A 20,918-nucleotide genomic window follows, 5' to 3' on the forward strand; every position below is an offset into this window, starting at 1 on the left:
TGGCCAGAATTGGCTGAATAGGGTCTCTCGTACTCCTCCACTCACCAGTCGCGCAGCTAGATTCTGAACCAGCTGTAGTCACCGGTTCATCTTCAAAGGCAGCCCCACGTAAAGCACACTGCAGTAATCTAAACAAGTTGTTACCAGTGCATGTGTGACTGTCATGAGGCACCATTCGTCCAGGTAGGGCTGCAGCTGGAACAGTTTCCACAGCTGCAGGAAAGCACCCCTGGCCACCGAGTCCACCTGAGCCTCCAAGGCCAGACTAGGGTCCAGGAGCACCCCCAGACTGCAGGCCCTGTCCCTCAGGGGGAGTGTAACCCCATTCAGGGCAGGGAAATGGCCCTTTAACCTGTCTGACGAACCACCCACTAACAGCACTTCCATCTTGTCTGGATTAAGCTTCAATTTATTAACCTTCATCCAGTCCATTATCAGGTCCAGACATGAGTCCAGCTTAGAGATTGCCTCGCCTGGATTGGTGGAGAAAGAGCCTCTCCAATATACCAAGTAAATTGCCATTATCTTGGGTATATTTCTAAACTCATTTAATTTGCAGATACTAAACTGGGGGCAGAGGGCATGACTTTATTTCTATGTATGAGCTAAATCAATGCTGAAAGAAAAAATGGTATAGCACAAAGCAATGTAAGTCACATTATTAATTATTAGGACAAAATGATAATACTTGCCTGCCTGTTTGTATGGAGCTCCCATGCCGATTCTAATTGAGTTGCTATATTCCTCAGAGTTACCACTACACCTCTAGGCATACTTTCAACAGCTTTAAAATGGTCATCATACAAGTCTCTTGCCATAGTTCGGACCTAATTATTATTCAGGAAACCAGAATTAAACTAAAAATATTTACTTATGCTAACCCATTACAAACCTAATCAAGTATTTTCCAGAGATTTACACTTGAAATTACCAGGTTAGTTTCACTCAAGAGTAAGTAGTACAAATGCTCACACAAGACTCCTGTCTTCTCGCAATGGTTATACTTGAATGGTATGAAAAATCAGGAAAAAAAGAGGTTATTTACCTGTAACCATGGTTCTTTGAGTGGTCCTCTGTGAATCCACACAAATGAGTTTACTGCACCTGCACAGGACTTCTCGGAATATTCTAGAGCTTAAAAAGACGTGATTAGTAGGACACTGCCCCGTGGCGCAGATGTTCCGTCCACCTGTATTACCTCAGTTCCAAATGTCTGCCGCTGTCAGAGCTCTGACTACCACAAAGCTCAAGCCAACAAGTGATGGACAGCAGGGAGGGTCTGTGTGGATTCACAGAAGACCACTCGAAGAACCATGGTTACAGGTAAGTAACCTCTCTTTCTTCTTTGTGGCCTCTGTGAATCCACACAAATGGTTGACTAGCAAGCTCACTTACTGGCAGGAGAGCTGTCATGATAACAATGACGTCAGCACAGCCCTTCCAAAATTTGCTTCGTTCTTGGCCTTGAGGTCCAGATGGTAGTGCGTCACAAAGGTCGATGGTGTGGACCAAGTGGCCACTCAACAAATGTCAGGGACTTCAATGCCACACAACAAAGCTGTAGATATTGCCATCGCTCTAGTAGAGTGTGCCTTTAGCATCTCTGGTGGAGTCTTGCCTGCCAATTCATAAGCCAATGTAATGGTCAAGACAATCCACCTCGAGGGAGTCTGCGAAGAGGCAGAAGAACCCTTTTGTGAGCCATGGAAACAGACAAAAAGTCTGGGAGAGATACGGAAGACCTTGGTTCTAGAAACGTAAAATGCCAGGGCATAACGAACATCAAGGGAGTGGAGCGTGCGCTCAACATCAGAAGATGGATTGGGAAATAATGTTGGGAGATTAGAAGTTGATTAACATGGAAATCAGAGATCACTTTGGGAAGGAAATATACATCTGGATATAACACAACCTTGTCGGGGGAAAAACTGAATATAAGGAGCATCACCTCGAAGAGCAGCCAGTTCACTTGCTCGACACGCATAAGTTATCGCGACAAGGAACAAGGTTTTGATAGAAAGAAATATGAAGTTTGCAGAAGCCATGGGCTCAAACGGAGGGCGAGCAAGTGCATGGAGAATAACCTGGAGAGATCACTGAGGAAGTGGAGGTTGAATAGGGCGCATGTTCCGCAGCCCTCTTAGAAATGTCTTCAATGTGGGATGAGAAAACAAATGGGAAGCTTCAGACCCTTCAGACTGGTATGAAACTATTGCAGAAATATAAACCTTTAATGTTGAATGGGCCAAACCTTGGTCAAACAGGTAACAAAGTAACTTATGAAGGGTATCCAGGGAAACTGGAACCATGGGTAATTTCTGTGATTCAGTAAATTTGATAAATGAGTTCCATTTAGATAAATACAATAACTGAGTAGATGGCTTCCTTGCTCTATTCAGGACGTCAGTCACATTGGGATATTCTCCACGCAATGAGATGTAGAGAGCTGAGGTCGGGATGGCAAATCTGACCCTCGTCCTGAGTGAGAAGGGACAGCTGAAGAAGTAATCTGAGAAAGTACAAGGCCATGGCTCTGAGAATTGTGAACCACGGTTGACGAGGCTGCCATGGGGCTATCAAAATGGTATCTCGATCCAGCTGATGGATCCTGATTATCATCCTCTGGATAAGTGGAATGGGTGGAAACAGATAAAGCAGGCTGTCGTTCCAATCTACCATGAAGGCATCACCTAGAGAGTTGTCTCCTCATCCTGCCGTGAGCAGTATCTGCTGCACTTGGTATTGGTTTGAGTGGCGAAGACATCAAGATCTGGCATCCCCCACCGATTGTAGAGAAGGGAGAAGACAGCGTTGTCGAGAGCCAATTCATGAGTCTGGATAGTAAGACGGCTCAGACGGTCGGCAACCTCGCTGTCTTTTGTAGAAACATGGATATCCACTGGAAACATATGGTGATCATAACACCATTCACACAGTTGGATCACTAGATATAGAAGATGTAAAGAGTGGGCGCCACCCTGTTTGTTGATATAATACAGGGTGGTCATATTGCCCGTGATAATCTGGACCCTGCAACCAGCTATGAGGAATTGGAAGGCTCGGAAAGATTTGATGACTGCTAACAACTCTACTTGATTGATGTGAAGCAGTCTCTCTGACCTTGACCATAAAGCATGGATCCTTCTGTGACTGCAGTGTGCTCCCCATCCTGTTGGACTGGCATCCATTGTGACTTGCACGGGAAGCTGGAGAGGCCTGAATGGGCCGCCTACCAAGAGGTGAGAGACAAAGGTCCACCAGGTAAGTTGGTGAGCCAACTCCAGAGTCACCGTAAGACGTTTGGATGGGTGGTATATCAGGGGGCCAAACTGGAACAAGTACCATGCTTGTAAGGACCCCATCTTCAGTCTGGCATATTGAATAACTGATTTACCTAATGCCATCAGGCCTAGCAGGTGCTGTGTATGGTGAGCGGTGACTGTGCTGCAACGCCAGAAGGGGCGGGTGGCTTGCCTTAACTTGATTATCCGTTCTGGAGGGGTAAACACTCTGGCTATGACAGAATCGAGATGTGCCTCAATATAATCCATGATCTGAGATGGTTCCAGATGAGAGTTTTTGTGACTGACCTGAAGACCAAGCTCCACCAAAGTCTGTAGAACAAAAGTAGTGTCCTTTATGGCTGCGCTGTGTGATTTTGCTACTTTCAACCAGTCGTCTATATATGGAAACACTGTGATGTTGTGTAGATGGAGATAGGCAGCGACTGGAGCCATACACTTTGTGAAGGTCCTTGGAGCAGTAGGCCAAAGGGAAGGGCACAGAATTGGTAAGCAATGTCCGTGAAGAGGAAGGGGAGGTACTTGAAATGATTTTTGTGAATTGAAATGTGGAAATAAGTGTCCTGTAAGTCTATAACCACAAACAAATTGCCTGGTTGAAGCAGAGGGATGACTGATATGAGGGTGACCATGTGAAAACACCTTGGCCCATAAGTGTATCGTACACATTTGTGATATTGATAGTATTCTGGAGCAAACGCTGAGTTACATTGTTCGTATCAATCCCACTGATGTCGATACTGATGGTGACTTTGATTTCGGAGGCTTAGAGAAAACTCTCGGTGATGGTGCGGGAACCACCAGAATGGAATATTTAGACCGAGGTGGTGGAACAGGGGTGAGTTCCATAGTAGGGCTGGTTGGTAAACTGGACGGAGCTAAATATCCTTCCCACAAATGGGATCTCAGCCATTGAAGCCGGAGTTTTAGGGCTGATTTTGTTAGTTTCTTACACTCCGGGCAATTCTGTTTGGTGACTCTCGCCCAAAGAAAAGAAGCAGCAATCGTGGCTGTCGGAAAAGGGAATTTTACTGGCACACATTGCACAGAGCTTGAAAGGGCCTGAGGAGGCCATTAAAAAGGGCGGGGGGGGGGGGAGAGGGAAAGAACAAAGAAAAATAACTCACAGTGAAACGTCCAAAAATGAAAAACTTGATTGAGTCCGTATCCAAGAGAGTAATTGTAGACAGTCCAAGAATCAGTATACCGTTAATAATCAGAAAGAATCACAAGAAGAAGCTCTTAAGTAACAAGAAGTCTGATTTCAGCAGTGGCTAAAAGGAACTGAGGTAATACAAGAGGGCAGAGAATGCACGCCACGGGGCAACATCCTACTAATCACGTCTTTTTAAGCTCTAGAACAGGCTTGTCCAACTCACGGCCCCCGGGCCGCATGCGGCCCAGGTCCACTTGTAATGCGGCCCAGGGCAATTATTTATTTTTTAAGATGCTGGGAGTTGTACAGTAGTTCCCGGCAAGAGGAGGCAGCCGGCGAACATTTCCAAGCCGGGGCCTCTCTAGCAGCTTCGCTCCACCCCTTCCTGCCCCAGGGGGGCCGGAGCGCAAGGCCTGATGTCCCTCCCCAGTTCTTTTTTCCATCCCAGAAATAAATAAGTTTATTTATTTATTTATTTTTATTTACTGCACTCCCAATGCGTGTTGAAGCCCTCCTACCCTGGGTGGTTTGCGATAAATACAGCACAAAGCCAAACCTGACAATATAAACACTAAACAGTAGCAAGTAAGTTTAATATGTTAACTATGTTTTCTATGTTTTTGTTTTTTTTAGGTGGGGGATGATCAGGTATCATTACTGCTATTTTATTTGATGTGCGGCCGAAACTAAAATTTCATCTTCTAATGTGGCCCAGAGAAGGTGAAAGGTTGGACAGCCCTGCTCTGGAATATTTAGAGAAGTCCTGCGCAGGCACAGTAAACCCATTTGTGTGGATTCACAGAGGTCACAAGGAAGAAGTGTGGCTTTCCAGATTAATTTATTGAAGTTTCACAGATTTTTTTTTTAGTGTTCTACATGAGACAGTCTGAAATGGAAAGATGCACTATTTTTGAGAAGAATAAAAGGTACAGGAGCTATAGAGGACCACAGAAATAGGTTCTTTTTATTATTCATCATTACTACAAGCATAAATATGCAGTGGCATCTTTAAAAGGATGTGCAGCCTTTCATTTCTGTCTACGTAATGCCTAAAAGGCTACTAGGAACCGTTAAGCTGTATTCCAAAGCTCCCAACAGCAGCAGCAGCAACCTTTATCCAGCCCAGGTAGACCAAAAAAATTTAAAGAAGGAAAATTGCCCCCTTTGAATTCTACAGGACTAACTAACTATTCCCTTGCAAAGCAAAGTCTATACATTTGGATGCATTTCTATCAACAACAGAATTTCTTCACCTGTTGATGTCCACTGTGAAAATATGTAAAATCATAAATTGTAAAGGTTTTTCAAAAAACAAAAAAGGAACTTTGGGTCACTTTTTTAAAAAATCTTCATTTAAAAATGCTTTTAAAATAAAGCATACTAACCTTTTGCTTTGTTTTTTCCAGTTTGGACTTTAATTTTCTGCCCCTTTTGCCAGTCCAGCCAGTCACAAATTCTGATCCTGCAAAACAACATTTATATGTTGGCAGGATGTCACATTACTCCAAAAGTGGATTACTATTAGATGTCACATTCCTGGCCCAAGAAATCATACTTTGCTCAATCAGGAAAGCAACAAATGCTCACACATGACTCCTGTTTTCTCATCTTGTGTTGCTGGCTTCTAGTTTGTTTAACCACAGCCAAGCCAGGAAATAACAGTCTGAGTAGTCCTTAAAAACCAGAATAATTCCTCAGTGAACAAGTCACTACTTACTGAAAAAGTCTGCTTACTCTGGCTACTCAGTGTGTGTAGCTTCATGTCTTTACCTAATCATTACGTAAGATGGTATACTCACCCAGAGAGGTTTCAGCAGTAAATGAATGTTTTGTTCCTCTGTTGGACTCAAAAACAAAACCCGGAAGATCTTCCTTTAATATTGTAGCTTGCTGACCATCTGAATTATGAATAGCAATTTCTCCTTCCTTGAGACAGGTGAGAGACCAATTTCCCACTGTAAGTTTAGCAGATCCTGGGGCTGATAAAATTGGTTGGCTTGTGGTGGATGGCTTTACCTGGCTTCGTGCTCTCTGCAGTTTCTCTAAAAATTCACTTCGACTTTCTATTTTGAAAGGGGGGAAAAAGGTAACTAATATTTGCTTTGACCATCAAGAATATAATCATTTAATTTCCACAAAGCAATGTGTCTCTGCATTCAATGCAAATTTCCATTAGAGATTCAAGTTCTCAGGATAAACTGAGCACTCCCTACTATGGAGGGCAATGAAAAATATCTACTGGTTGTTGGTAGGACACAAATATTTCAGAAAAAAAATCATTTAGTTTAATGTTAAACTATTTGTAAAGGCCAAATACAACTGCTAACATTCTATTTCTACTCTTCCTAATACTAAATCCATCTGCAGAAGACCTCAGGATTTAGCAGAGAAGGAAGGTGTCCATATTTTGAGAATTGAAAACTAGAGGATGGACTATAGAGCGGGAAAAGCAATGGAGAAGAAAAACTAAGGGACATTACAGAACAGTTAACCAACCAGGAAAAACATATGAAATTGTAGTTATTTGCTATAATAGTATAAAACATAAAGACAGTGTGTTGCACATAGATGTATATTGCTTACATAGTGACCAAAATCCTCTTGCCAAGTTAGACAAATGGTGCACATTTGGATATTAATTCCTCAAGTTAAGAAATCACTACAGACATTGGCTAAATCCCTGTTGCCACAAGTCATGCTGCATAAGGCTTCTTATGTCATCGGTTGCAGCAATTTTTGATAAATAAAACATTTCTAATTTCTCCCCAAAGTTCCTGAAGTTCTCATGGAATCCCTTTAATCAACACAAAGCTGTTGGGGACAACGGAATGGGAGTGGAAGATTTTATGAAAAATCACCACTGCCAGGATGACATTGTCAGCCTTACATGGAGTAACATATGCAACAAGATTTTAACTACTACCTGTTGCACTCTGAGTTGTTCAACACTGCATGAAACATAATGTCTACTGCAATTTCTCAATGGGAGGTGGTTTGACTCAAAAATTTATGTCATTTGTGTTACATAGGTATAACTATGCAAGAGGATATAGACCAGTGCTTTTCATTAATTTATTTAACAGCAGCATTTCAGATGCCCAGCCAGGTACAGTGGTGCCCCACACAGCAAGGTTAATCCATTCCGGATTAACCTTCGCTATGGGAAAACATCGTAAAACGGATCCAAAAAACCCACTGGAACTCACTAAACAAAGTTTAATGCGTTCCAAATGGGGCCAAAACTCACCATTCTCCGATGTTTTCCCTTGTTCCGGCAGCCATCTTGGGTGTACCGGTGGCCATTTTGAGCGTCCCAGCGGCCATTTTGGGTGTACCGGCGCCCATTTTTTGTGTTCCGGTGGCCATCTTGGGTATGCCGGCAGCCATTTTTTGTGTTCTGACAGCCATCTTGGGTGTACCAGCGGCCATTTTGAGAGTCCCGGCAGCCATCTCGGGTATACCGGCACCCATTTTTTGTGTTCTGGCGGCCATTTTGGAACCGCTGAACAGCTGTTCCCCCATCGTAATGCGAGCATGCCCTCGCATTAGCGATGGGGAAATCCGCATCGCAATGCGGATTCATCGTTCAACGGTGCACTCGTTATACGAGGCACCACTGTATTGTCACAACAGAGGAAACACATACCAACAGCACCTCCATACAAGCATGGACCAGCCATGAGATTAATAGCTGCTTGGCATACCCAGATGGCTTTCATAAATGAACCAATATATGTGAGCTGATCAATATCCTAAAAGCATTTGTGGAGAGAAAATCAAGCCAACACTGTCCCTTGTCAAAAAGGACTGACAAGATCAATTCTACATAACTGGGATAATTAGAAAAATTAACTAATATACTTGGATTAAACCAAACCAAAATGAAGTCATTTTAAAAAAATTCTCACTGTGAAAAAAATAAAACTTAACTATTATTCAATTATAGTAATTTACTGTCCTGAACCCAAGCATTTACAGCAAACAAGCATTGCTTTGAAAAGTGGGAAAGGGTATATTTTCTTAATTCCTTCTCTCTGAGATATCCCAATAAAGAACAAGGAAAGCCAGAGATTTTTTTAAAAAAATTGCTAACATTATTTCCCATAACCTAACCCCCACTCTTCCGACATACTTTTTGTAAAAGAAAATCATGTGTTTCAGCCTGTAATAATCTTTAAACAGATACACTATTCTGAGCTTCTAAATCAAAGTAAACAACAAAGATAATACAGTGGTGCCTCGCTTAACGAGCACCTCGCTGAGCGATGAAATAGCTTAACGAGGCGCTCTGGGCCATCGCTGGAGCATTCGCTCAGCGATGGCCCCTATGGCGATTTTTCGCTTTGCGATATACGCTAAGCGATTCGCTTAGCGAATATCGCATAACGAAGTGGGGGAGAACAGCTGATCGGCGGTTCCAAAATGGCTGCCGGAAGGTCCGCGCCGCATTTTCGCGCCCTGCCCTCGCTTACCGAGGGCGCGAAAATGGCGGCGCTATGGAAGAACCTCGCACAGCGGTGAGTTTTCAAGCCATAGGAACGCATTGAACGAAGTTCAATGCGTTTCTATGGCTTTTTTATTTCCGCACAGCGATGTTTCGCTATAGCGAAGGTTAATCCGGAACGGATTAACCTCGCTATGCGAGGCACCACTGTAACTCTTTTTTTTTTTTTTTTGCATTCGATGTGAATGCTCACTGTAGACAGTAAAATCCATTTGCAGCAAATGGAATGACTTACTCTAGATCTGCTGCTGCCCAACCAACTTACTCAAGATTCCCCTGTGATCTCTGAGTTTAGGAAAATCTCAAACCCTCTGATGATCATTTTTTAAATTGTATTCTTTTTTCAGTTGAAAAACTTTTATACTTCTGTGCTCCTATAAGTATACAGAGCACACTCCCTTGACCCAAATACCCTTCTAGATTGAATCACATTGCATCACACAAGCATACTACTAGAAGAAATGATAGTATGACAGTTTTTGCCCACAGGATTCTATCTCAGAAGTACCTTCAGTGTTTCTACTCTTGTGGTAAGAATATGACACAGATTAGATGACAGGGATAACACTGTGTGTGAGGGAAGGAGAATCTCCTAGTCCAAGCAGCAAAAGGACTGCCTTGAGCTGATAAGGGTACAGAAATGAACTCTCAGAATGTACATGTATAAATGGTCGTGCTTCCTTTGTCTGCTTGGTTACCCTTCTCTTGCTCTCAGGCACAAACTCAGAGACCTAGATCCTCTCATCTGCCAATCTGTTGTCGAGACCCTTCTGTCTGAAACTTACCAGGAGACATAATAAGATATGCTGTATTAAGGAAAGCGTTCATTAATACAGTGGTGCCTCGCATTGCAACGTTAATTCATTCCGCAAAAATCGCTGCAGAACGAAAACATCACTATGCGATATTAAAAAGCCCATAGAAACGCATTAAAACCCGATTAATGCATTCCTATGGGCTTAATACTCACAGTTCAGTGAAGATCCTCCATAGCGCGGCCATTTCTGGTGCCTCTTAAGCGAGGAATCAGTCCCAGAAAACAGTGGGTGGCCATGTTTTTTTCCAGGCTGCTATTTTGAAACCGCCGATCAGCTGGCTGAAAATGGTCACTTTGCGATGATTGGTCATTGCAAAGCGAAATTCACCCATAGGGAACATCGCAAAGCGATCACTTTTGCGATCGCAAAAAATGCGTCGCAAAGCAATTTCATCGCTAAACAGAGTGATCGCTATGCGAGGCACCACTGTACTATAAGAGAAATCAATACATACACACTATAAGGTATCAGTATATTGTAGATGTCTAAATTCCACAAGGCACAGGGTAGCTTTTATAGAAAGTTATACAAAACAACAAAAACAAGTATGATAAACTGATTTTCTTTCAAGTAGTCTTTTCTTTCATGATAAATCCAAGCTGAAACATTTCCTTGGCATCTGGCCTGTCCACCCAACATGATAAACAGGTCAATAATATGTTTCTGCTAATTGTTTTATGCGGCCTTTTTTTACAACAAAGAAGATGAAGGAATGCCTACACCTCTTCATTCTTTACAGAGAATGGATGTTAACCCATAATACGTTAGGTTTAACCTGATGTAGAGAGAGCAGACTGGTTATTTTAGTACTGTATGCTAATATACTTGCTAAGGTCTAACACATATTGTTATACTTTTAAGACTTACAATGAGGAGGAATCACTTCACCATCAACCTTTTAACCCAGCATCATTTCCAGTATAAATTGAAAAAATCATCACAATTGCTAAGATAAAGTTGAACACAAAACATGTATTTCTGGTTTCCTATGTCTATCTTAAATGCTTAGCTGAAAAATGTGCTGCCAACAGTGGTTAACATAGCCTGTAAATTCTCATATTACTCCAGGGCAAATAGAAAAATTGATATAATTATGAGGGAATTGTAATGTTACCTAAGAACAAAGAAGAGTTTAACAAATGTTGACAGAATAACTTTCAGAATTAAGCCCCATAACCAGGCTGCAGCTTAATCACCACTAGAAAAAGACATTTCCTGAGAACTTGAATCATTAGATCTGTCACAATCATTGTTTAACAAGATACAGCCATCCTACAGTTCTTTACATACTTGCTCTAATTACTACTATTTAAGCATTAGTTGCTTCATTAATAAAAATATAAAAATACTGAAAAGGAGGCGGCAAGCAATATTGACTGTGTTTAAGAATGACAGATGACTCAAGTAAAGCAAAACCCATCTACTTCACTGTCTGCCACAGTTTCTCATCTTTGAAGATAAACTTTGTACTACTTTTCACACACATGCATTTTCACCCATCTAGCTAGATGCAAGCCACATCATCATTCCAACTTGCTTTGCCTGGAAAGCAATTTATTACACATTTTCTTTAAGGATTGTTTGACTGATATTAGTATACACAGAAAAGAATGACGACAAAATGAATGCAAGAGGTTCATTTAACACAGTTACTAAGTAGTAAGTTACTGTGACATGCTAGTTGGCAAATGCATCACAAGGAACTGACCACCTTCCACCTGTTTACATCCTTTACTATTTAGTGAGGCAATTCCTGTAAAATAAAATGTCTGAAAATCAAATCATGTAAAATATAACGTAGTTATGAGCTCTTTATAACAACAGTTATAAACAAGACTGTACCTGAACTATCAGATCCTCCTTCAGGACTGCCACTGGAATACATTGTAGCTAGCTTTCCATCCAGGATAAATCTGAACCAGCCATTGCTACCATTAGAAAGTTCCAAAGCAGCAGCATCACTCCAAATATACAAGCAGTCTCTTCCTCTAATGATTGACCAATCTCTCCAGTGATACGGTTTACCCTGCTGCAATTCTTTGGCATCCTCTTGAGGTTCATCCTCCTGTAAATCAAGATTCTTTACACTACTTATATATGAATTTCTTTATTTGATCACTCAAGAAGTCAGAGTATATGCTACACTGTGTTAAATGCTATTCCGTTTGCTATTACTTCTACTACAATAATATATTTAGAGTGACTGAATTCAATATATACAAGAACACTAAAAATAAGAATCTTAAAAGCAGAGTAGGGATGGGACTTATAATTCAAGTGCATTTGCCATTTGCTTTCATGCAAGCAGAGGACAAAAGAGAACAATTCTAGAAAGATTTCTTAAATAAGTATGAAGGTAAACAGCGCGAGTCTGAAGAGGCATTTATGAGCATTTCCAGCTGAATATGTTTACAGCATTTCTATGATTAGAAGCCCTGATAAGACAGACTACCTAACTGTGGAAACATTGCAAGAGTGTTCAACTGAATGGGCTCACAGCCGATGTAGGTGAGATCTTCACACATGGGGGGGGGGCAAAGACCTACAATTATCTCCACCATGGCCAGAACTCTACCACCTTTCAGGCTATAGTGTCTGAACACATTCCACTGTACTGTATTCAGCAAGGGCTTTTTTAGTTGCAGCACCTTAGATGTAGAACAGCTTGCCCTGGATGCCCAACTGGCACTGACATGTCCCTTATTTCAGTCCCCATTTAAAACCTGGCTGTCACCCGAGCATTTGGAGATGTGTAATATCGTGGTCTGACTTTCTATCCATCAATTGTGGCCTGGGCTTTGTTTTGAATTGCTAAAACTGTTCCTTACACTCCTCATTGAGATCTACTTTTACAAGGAAGATAAGAAATACTCTGAATTATTAATAAATGATACTACGACACAAGCAAAAATTGAATTTGCAGGAAACCTCAACAGCCCCTTCCCATGTGTGAGGTGACATCATTTCCAATCTGCACATCTATTGGTCATATTACATGAAAATGAAGCCCAACACTCCTAGAGGACAATGGGTGGTGAAGAGTGGGGTAAAAATTGTTCAAGATGCTGATATGCCAACAAAGATCAGCATCTTGAACCAAAGAAAAAGCTCATTAAGTGACTACACATACAGAATGATCAACCACATACTTTTGATTAATACAGGTAGGGAGGTAAATTTGGCTTACTGAATCTGCTTGTGCGGCATACTTACCACAGAAAAGTATAGATCCCCTTTAATAAAGAAACTCAGAAACCTTTAGAAATTGGATCTGCTAATCATGTCAGTTGCCTCATGACTTCTTAAGCCCAGAACATAGATCTACCCCAGCATAAATAGCTTCACTGATGCATTGTGCTGATTCAATATATTATCCTCAAGCCTTCTGAGTCAGCAGGATATTGCATTACTAAAAGAAGATAGTGCTTCAATGGTTTAATATACTGTACCAGGTGTTATCCAATTAACCTGTCCTGCTAAAGAAACAATTTCTATTAGTATAATAGGAATGGTCACCATTCTTCCTCCTACAGTACCCTGGGAACTACAGAGCTTAGATCACCCTCCAATTTGGCAAGGCACAGAGGCTGCAGAGCACAGGAAAGAAGGGAAAAGTCTTGTTGTGTAAAGAGAACTCCATTTCTACAATAATGGTTGAAATCCTGTTGCACAACTACACTAGGCATAAATGGTGATGTCATTACTCCCTTTGTTGGGAGAAATGCAGCATTGTTGTTGTTTAGCCGTTTAGTCGTGTCCGACTCTTCGTGACCCCATAGACCAGAGCACACCAGGCCCTCCTGCAGCATACAAATAAACAAATAAAAAATAAAATAAAATAACTCAGCAATACTAATCTGTAATATAATTTAATTTAATTTGCCTTATCTCTCCTCCCCTTCAGGATCTTTTTTGTCCTGAGGAAGCCTTTGGAAGTCACAGCAGGGAACAGGAGTGAGAGACTTTAATGTCTGAAGATCACCACCAGATCACTGTCAGTGATCCCAATCTGGCTATGGGACCTCCAGCAGCCATTTCCCAATATTAAAGGCTTCCTCTCTCATGAGACTTCAAAATGCTTAACAGAGGCAAAAGGGATCCAGAGGCAGCTTTGAAACCTGAAGGGCAGATAGAAGTTTAAATTAAATTATAACGAAAATTAACATTGATAGGAGGTGATGTCATCACCATTTACACTGTGTAGCTGCACCAACTGGATAAGTCATTGGGCGGTAAAATCATTATCAGAACCTACTATATTTCCTACTGGATGAGATGGTTGGACAGTGTCATTGAAGCAACCAACATGAATTTGACACAACTCCGGGAGGCGGTGGAAGATAGGAGGGCCTGGCGTGCTCTGGTCCATGGGGTCACGAAGAGTCGGACACGACTAAACGACTGAACAATCTATCACTTCAAGACATTACAGTTGGCAGACAATGTTCTTACTTTCTCTGGTTTAGATTCCTCTTCATTCTCATCATCAGAAGATGGTCCTGCCAAAGTGGACACTTTGCTTATTACACCAAGCCGAGCAAGCTGATCCAAGAAAAGGTCACCTCCTTTATCAACCAAATCTCTTATGATCTGTAAGGCTAGTAAGTGACCATCATCATCATCCTGAACAATAAAAAAGTAAACATAAGGAAGCTATATAGCAATTCAATGTATATTTGATTTTCAGTATATTTTCACTGTATATTTGATATTATTTCTTATGAAATAATATTCCTAATATAATAAGATTCACCTGTACTCAACTGGAAGTCTAAGCATCATGTTACTATTATAAAATAGCACTGAGTTTTGACAAGCAGCCCATCACTAGAGTCATCAGTTATTATCACAAGGTGAGAACTGGGAAAGAGACTTTCCACACCACACAGTAATAAATGTGAAATTCCTACATATTGTATAGACAAAATCAGCCAGTCAATTCCAGCTCCAACAAGTGCAACTAATACAATACACATCATACTGCTCAAAATGACTTTAAGTCACTGACTTTAGGGACAGAATAATAATTTCTTTAGAGGCATATTTAATTTGTTCTTAAAATTCTCACTGAAATTTAACCCTACTTCTTGATTCTGCCACTTAGATTAAAAATGCACTAAACTGATGAAAAAGCGTAACTTTAAAAAGTAAAAGCAGAAAAACACCAAGCACAATTACCTCTTGATCGAGAACAGTAGCAGTGATCTCTACCAGCACTGTAGGTAAATTATGCCCAGCATCAGAATCGCAAACTTCTTTTAAAAGAGCTTCAGAACAAAAGTGAATCATTTTTCTGATAAGAGCAAGACTTGCTTTCCTTTTATAGAGGGGAAAAAGAGTATTTTAAGAATTCAAACAAGGAACATATACACGCTAATGATTTCAACTTCAACCTTCCATGCTCAAATGCTGCTACTATCCAGCTGGAATACGGTTTCAAGCTCTAGCCAAATAACTACTCATAGCTCTTCACACAGTACAGGCCATTCACAGAGACAAACTACTACAGCTGACCTTTCTTCCCTTTTTGCCCTACAGTATGTGAAACTGACACATATGCAATACCACCCTAAGCAAAAAGGAGGCCACGGTGCAACACAGCAAGAAGCTATTCTCTTCCTGTCTCCTCCTCCAGCCCTGTGAAAATTTCCTAGAAGTAACTTAATAAGACAGCATGAGTTTTCTTAATCTGTAATGCTATACTACTCTGTATCACAAAATACTACAAACACCAGTACTCCTGTATGCAATTCCAGTTTATCATGGAGACTAACCATCCACATTGGGCTTTGATTTTGGCTTCTCCTCTACAGCACCAATTCTTCCATCATCCTTACTACACTAAATTCTAATACCTCCAGAATTAACAATGTCCTGAAAACACTGCTTTTACAAATTAAATCAAAAGACATGTTTACAGAGTTCTTCTTCCTTATTACCTTATTGAAGGCAGCATAGTTTGTTGAAACGTTTGTGCAAACACAGGCAACAGTCTTTTCAAGTATATGGGTGCCATTTCGGGATCTCCTTTGGGTTCATTTGATTCTTCTTCATCTTTGTTTGCATCTTTCTTTTTCTTTTCATCTCCTTTGTTAACAGGACACATCCAGTCACCTATGATTTATTTTACAAGACCTCTATTACCATTTTATTTTTAACAACACAAATTACTTTAGAAATACATTACAAAATATTCTCCTCACTCTGGGAACAGTAACTCTTTTCATAAGTTTCAGCTGTTTTAAGTGTGATAAAAATGGACATTCCTGTAACTTTAGTACTGTATTTACATATTGGTGGACTTCACAATTTACTCACAACAATCAGGAGTGGTGAAGTTTTTATACTTTTTGTACTTCTAAGGAATGACCATGGTATGCCAACAAATACTTACACATTTTACCAGGATTTTAACCTGATGTTTCAACCTAGACCAATTCCCGACATAGCCAGCAGGGACGGCTGAGGGGACTGATGCCGAGGGAAGCCTGGAAGGAGAAAACTAGAAACTGGGCCTTCTCGGCGGTCGCCCCTCGGCTGTGGAACACCCTCCCTGCTGAAATTCGGCTGGCACCCTCGCTGGGTGCTTTCAAAAACCAATTAAAAACTTGGTTATTTAAATAGGCCTTCCCCCAGTCAATTAAGTGATTTTTCTTTTCTTTTTCTTCTTTTTTGAGTTTTGCCATCTTGGAAACGTGTTGGTTAGTATTATTAATAATAACTGCATTTTGTATGTTATTTTAATGTGTTTTAACCTATGTAAGCCACCCCGAGTAGACGTTGTCTAGAGGGGCAGGGTAAAAATCGAATAAATAAATAAATAAAATAAACTTTAAAAAATCTTACTGTTTTCCTTTTCTCTGAAAATTGTCTTAACAATGTTTTCACTAATTGTTATAAATCCTTCTGTAAATTTGGAACTGATGGCCAATAAAGGTAGCTCTTTAAAATCATCTTGCCTTTGTAGGAAGACTGCAATCTGACACCTACCTGCTCATGTCACTTCTAACACTTACTTATTTAAAATATTTTTACCCCACCTTTCTCTTTAAAAAGGACCCAAGGCAGTGTAAAGCATTAAAAGATAACATTTAAAGCTAAAAACAGTTATGCAGATGTTAAAAAGGATGAAACAAATACCACACTAAAAATAAGGAAACAAAAGCAACATTAAAAACACATTTGAAGCAGTAAGGCACCACAATCCATTTAAAATCCCTAATCAGGCAGCCGGTCACTAAGGGAAAGCTTCCCTGAAGAAAAAGGTCTCTGTCTGCATGCAAAGAACAGCAAAGATGAGGCCAGGTTGGCTTCCTGTGCGAAGGAGTTCCAAAGTCTGGGATAAGTGACAGAGAAGGCCCTCTCCTGTGTCCCCACCAATCACATCTGTGAAGGTGGTGGAACTTTTTTTTTATTTATTTAAGGACAGGTTAGGGAATACAAAAAGTAAGAGGAAATAGGGAAGAGGGAAAAAGGGTTAGGGGGATAGGAGAACACAGAGTATACCATCATCCAATCAATTCCTATTACAATAACAAATTAACTTTTTGCTTTTTCACAGTTTGATTATCCTCCTGCTTTCATCTTATCATTTAATTTTAGTTTAATTCTATGTTACTCCAACACTATCTGGTAACTGCAGCCATTTATACAATGCATCCCATCATTCAGTTTCCTTTTGAATTGAACAGTCTTTCAGCCCATCTGACAGAATATCCATTTTTGTCACTTCCCATATTTTCACAATAAGATCCTCTTTTTTCAGTATCTCTGCTTTCTTAAGATTTTTATTTATTTATTTATTTATTTATTTATTTATTTATTTATTTATTTATTTATTTATTTCTAAAGAATGAAAAGACAATCGAACATTTTACAAATATTAAATACAAAACTATTCCCCACTTTTCTCCAAATCACATATATATACCTTTAACCATCACCTTTTAAAAAAAAATTGACCAACAATCTAAGTCTCTTTTCAAACCACATGTCTCCATTTTATCAGCATATTTTAATAATGGCTTCCAGTTTTCCGTGAATTTACTATGGCTTATTTCCCCTCTATATACTCTAACTTTATTCGTCATTTTTTCCATCAACAATGTATGCCATATTTTACTTGTGAATGCTTGCAGTGAGAGATCTTGGGCTTTTTTCCAATTTTTAGCTATTTCAGATCTTGCGGTGCCTATGAGATTTGCAATTAATTCTTTATATTGTAGTTTCTCATTTCCCCCCGTGAATAATGAAAATAACAATAATGTTTCATTAATCTCTATTTTTTGATTAGTCAGTGTTTCTATCCATTTAATTACCTCCAGCCAAAAAGTTTCTATTTTGGGGCAAGAGATCCACATATGTTCCAGAGTTCCCTTTTGACCGCAGTTCCTCCAACATTTATCGGATATATCTTTATTAATTCTGTGTAGTTTTGTAGGGCATAGATGCCATCGGTGCACTACCTTTAGAACCGTTTCTTTTGCACTTGCTGAAATAGATTTATATGGATATTTTTTCCAGATTCCTGTCCAAGTTTCTTCAGGTATATTAATATTTAAATTTGTTTCCCACACTGTTTTAGATCCTCCACCTTTTCCATATTCTTTTTCAATAATACTTTTATATATTAGTGAGGTTAATCCTTTCTTTTTCTTTTTATCTTTTTGTATACAATATTGTTCGAATTCGGTTAATGTTCTTAGAAGGCCAGTTTTTTGTTGTAAGTGAGTAGCGAAACTTCTTATTTGTTTTATTTGTAGCCAATTGCTTTTTATTTGCTTTGTTTTCTCCTCTATTTGTCTGATAGTGAGTGGTTCCCCTGACTCGAATAAGTCATTAATTCTATATATTCCAATTTGCTTCCATTCCTTAAATTGTGCATATTTTTCTTTAGACTTAAAATCTGGGTGATCCATGAGGGGACATAAAGGGGATACTGGGGGGGGCAATGTTTTACTATGTTTTCTCCATATCCTTAATGTTTCAGAAATGAATGGGTTCTGTATTTGTTCTCCTTTTCCAATTGTTTTTGTAGTATAAATATACTTGTTTACTATGTCCATTTTCATTTCACTTTCCATTTTAACCCAGTCTGAATTTTTACAAGTCTCGTCAATTTGTATAAATTTAATAATTTGGTTTATTTGCAAAGCTTCATAGTATTTTAGGAGCTGTGGTATTCCTAATCCCCCCTTTTGACCCTGTCTATATTTGACGCTATTTATAAATCTTATCTTCTTTCCCTTTCCTGCAATAAAATTTTCTAGCTTTCCTTGCCATAGTTTTACTTTTTTTGTATCTGGCTGTAATGGGATATTTTGGAATAGAAATTGAAATTTTGGTAATATATAAGATTTAATCAGAGCAATTCTCCCCAACACTGATAAGTTCAAATTGACCCATTTTGTCATTTTTTCTTTTGCAAATTTAAATAGATTTTTATAATTTCTGTAGATTAATTGATTAAGATTTTTTGTTACCCATATTCCTAAGTATTTAAAACTTGAATAACATAACTCTAAATGAGATGCATCTCTAATTTCATTTTGTTCCCTAATAGGGATATTTAAACATAATAATTTAGATTTTTGGAAATTAACTTTTAAACCTGTATATTGACTATACTCGTCTAATATTTCTTTTAAATGTTCTATTCTTTTTAATGGGTCCTCCAAAAAAAGAAGCATATCATCTGCATATAAGTTAATTTTGTGTTGTCTATTTTTTGTGGACAGTCCTCTAATGTTTTCACTTTCTCTTATTTTTGTCGCAAGAGGTTCTATTATTAATGCAAATAGGATTGGAGACAAGGGATCGCCTTGTCTAGTTCCCCTAAATAACGTAAATTTTTCAGATTCCAATCCGTTAATAAGTACCGTAGCACCTGCTCCTATATATAGTTCCTTTAAAACTTTAATAAAGTTTTTACCCATACTCATTTTTTCCAACAGATCAAACATGAATTTCCATTCCACCCGGTCAAAGGCCTTAAGAGCATCCAGTGAGAGTATTGCCATCTTCTTTTTTTCTTTATTGGCTGTGTATATAATATTCAATACTCTCCGGATAGATCTCCCTCCAATCTTTATCCAAACATTATAATATAAAAATCACTTTTAACCCAGCAAATTCAAAATCAAATAGAACAGTGGCACAATTATTTCTTCTTCTCCCGAGTTTAGCAAGCTTCTACTGTCAGTTTCACACGCAGTCCGGCAAACAAAACAAAAATCACAGACTCTCAAACTGTCCAGTAGTTGTCCTTGAAGCCCGGCTTATGATCTTTCCATTAACACCTTGATGCTCCTCAGTCCAATCGACCATGTCGGCTCCTTCTTTCTTCTCCAGAAAACAACCAGATTCTGTTGTTAATAGTTCAGAGTCCAGGAAAAGGCAAAGAGAAACATGTCCCAGCCAAACTGCATTCACAAAACTCACGTCTCTTAAATCCTGTCCGATGGTATTACCATCTGGGATTCTTTTCCAGAAACATAAGATCTATTTTTCCGTCTCACTCTCTCGGCTTTGAAACCAGCCTGCTATATTAAGAGTTCACTTGGGGAGGAGAGTTAGTTTTGCTTTTGAAGCAAACTGATAAAATATGCTCGCCGCTGCTTTTCTTCTTTCAGCCAAATATTTTCATTCTTATTTTCAGCTTAATGGGGCTGTTTCATAAATCAAAGGCTTCAGCTTACTTAGTTGTTATATATTTTAAGCTTATATTGGTTGTTCTCCTCTCCCTCGATAAAGGGTTACTCATGGCTCCATGCCAAATATGGCTCCTGCTCCGATCCGTGCTAGGTGATTTCTTTAGAGGGAAGAAGTCCGGGTTTGCCTCCCATTCTTCTCCTTCTGCTGCTCACCATCTGCTTCAGAGAGACTTCTTCTAGACACTCCTTCGATTCCCATTTCAAAAGGGGGATCCCGGACCAGACGGTTCCAGTTTTTTCAGAGAGAGCTCTTCTCTGGAGCTACTGGCAGCACCGCAACAAAGCCCCGCCCAAGATGGTGGAACTGAGAGAAATTCTCCCCTAATGATCTCAATATCCGAGCAGGCTCATAAAAGGAGACAAGTTCCTTGAGACAGCTTAAATCGAAGCCATTTAGGACTTTATAGGTTAAAACCATCACTTTGA

The 20,918-nt window shown here is 39.6% G+C and overlaps 1 protein-coding gene across 14 annotated transcripts in view; it reads right to left on the minus strand.

Moving 5' to 3' along the window:
• Positions 1–20,918, minus strand: part of HECTD1 (HECT domain E3 ubiquitin protein ligase 1) — an 89,771-nt gene that overhangs the window by 36,095 nt on the left and 32,758 nt on the right. For all 14 annotated transcript variants that reach the window (XM_078392108.1, XM_020788430.3, XM_078392112.1 and 11 more), the window contains exons 10-16: positions 15,720–15,894; positions 14,959–15,097; positions 14,233–14,403; positions 11,623–11,845; positions 6,258–6,521; positions 5,844–5,920; positions 693–827 (exon numbers count right to left, since the gene is read on the minus strand). In XM_078392108.1, coding sequence (XP_078248234.1) covers positions 693–827; positions 5,844–5,920; positions 6,258–6,521; positions 11,623–11,845; positions 14,233–14,403; positions 14,959–15,097; positions 15,720–15,894 — 1,184 coding nt within the window. The remainder of the gene's footprint in view (positions 1–692; positions 828–5,843; positions 5,921–6,257; positions 6,522–11,622; positions 11,846–14,232; positions 14,404–14,958; positions 15,098–15,719; positions 15,895–20,918) is intronic.

Source organism: Pogona vitticeps, chromosome 1, assembly GCF_051106095.1.
Source record: "Pogona vitticeps strain Pit_001003342236 chromosome 1, PviZW2.1, whole genome shotgun sequence".
Classification (NCBI taxonomy): Eukaryota; Metazoa; Chordata; class Lepidosauria; order Squamata; family Agamidae; genus Pogona; species Pogona vitticeps.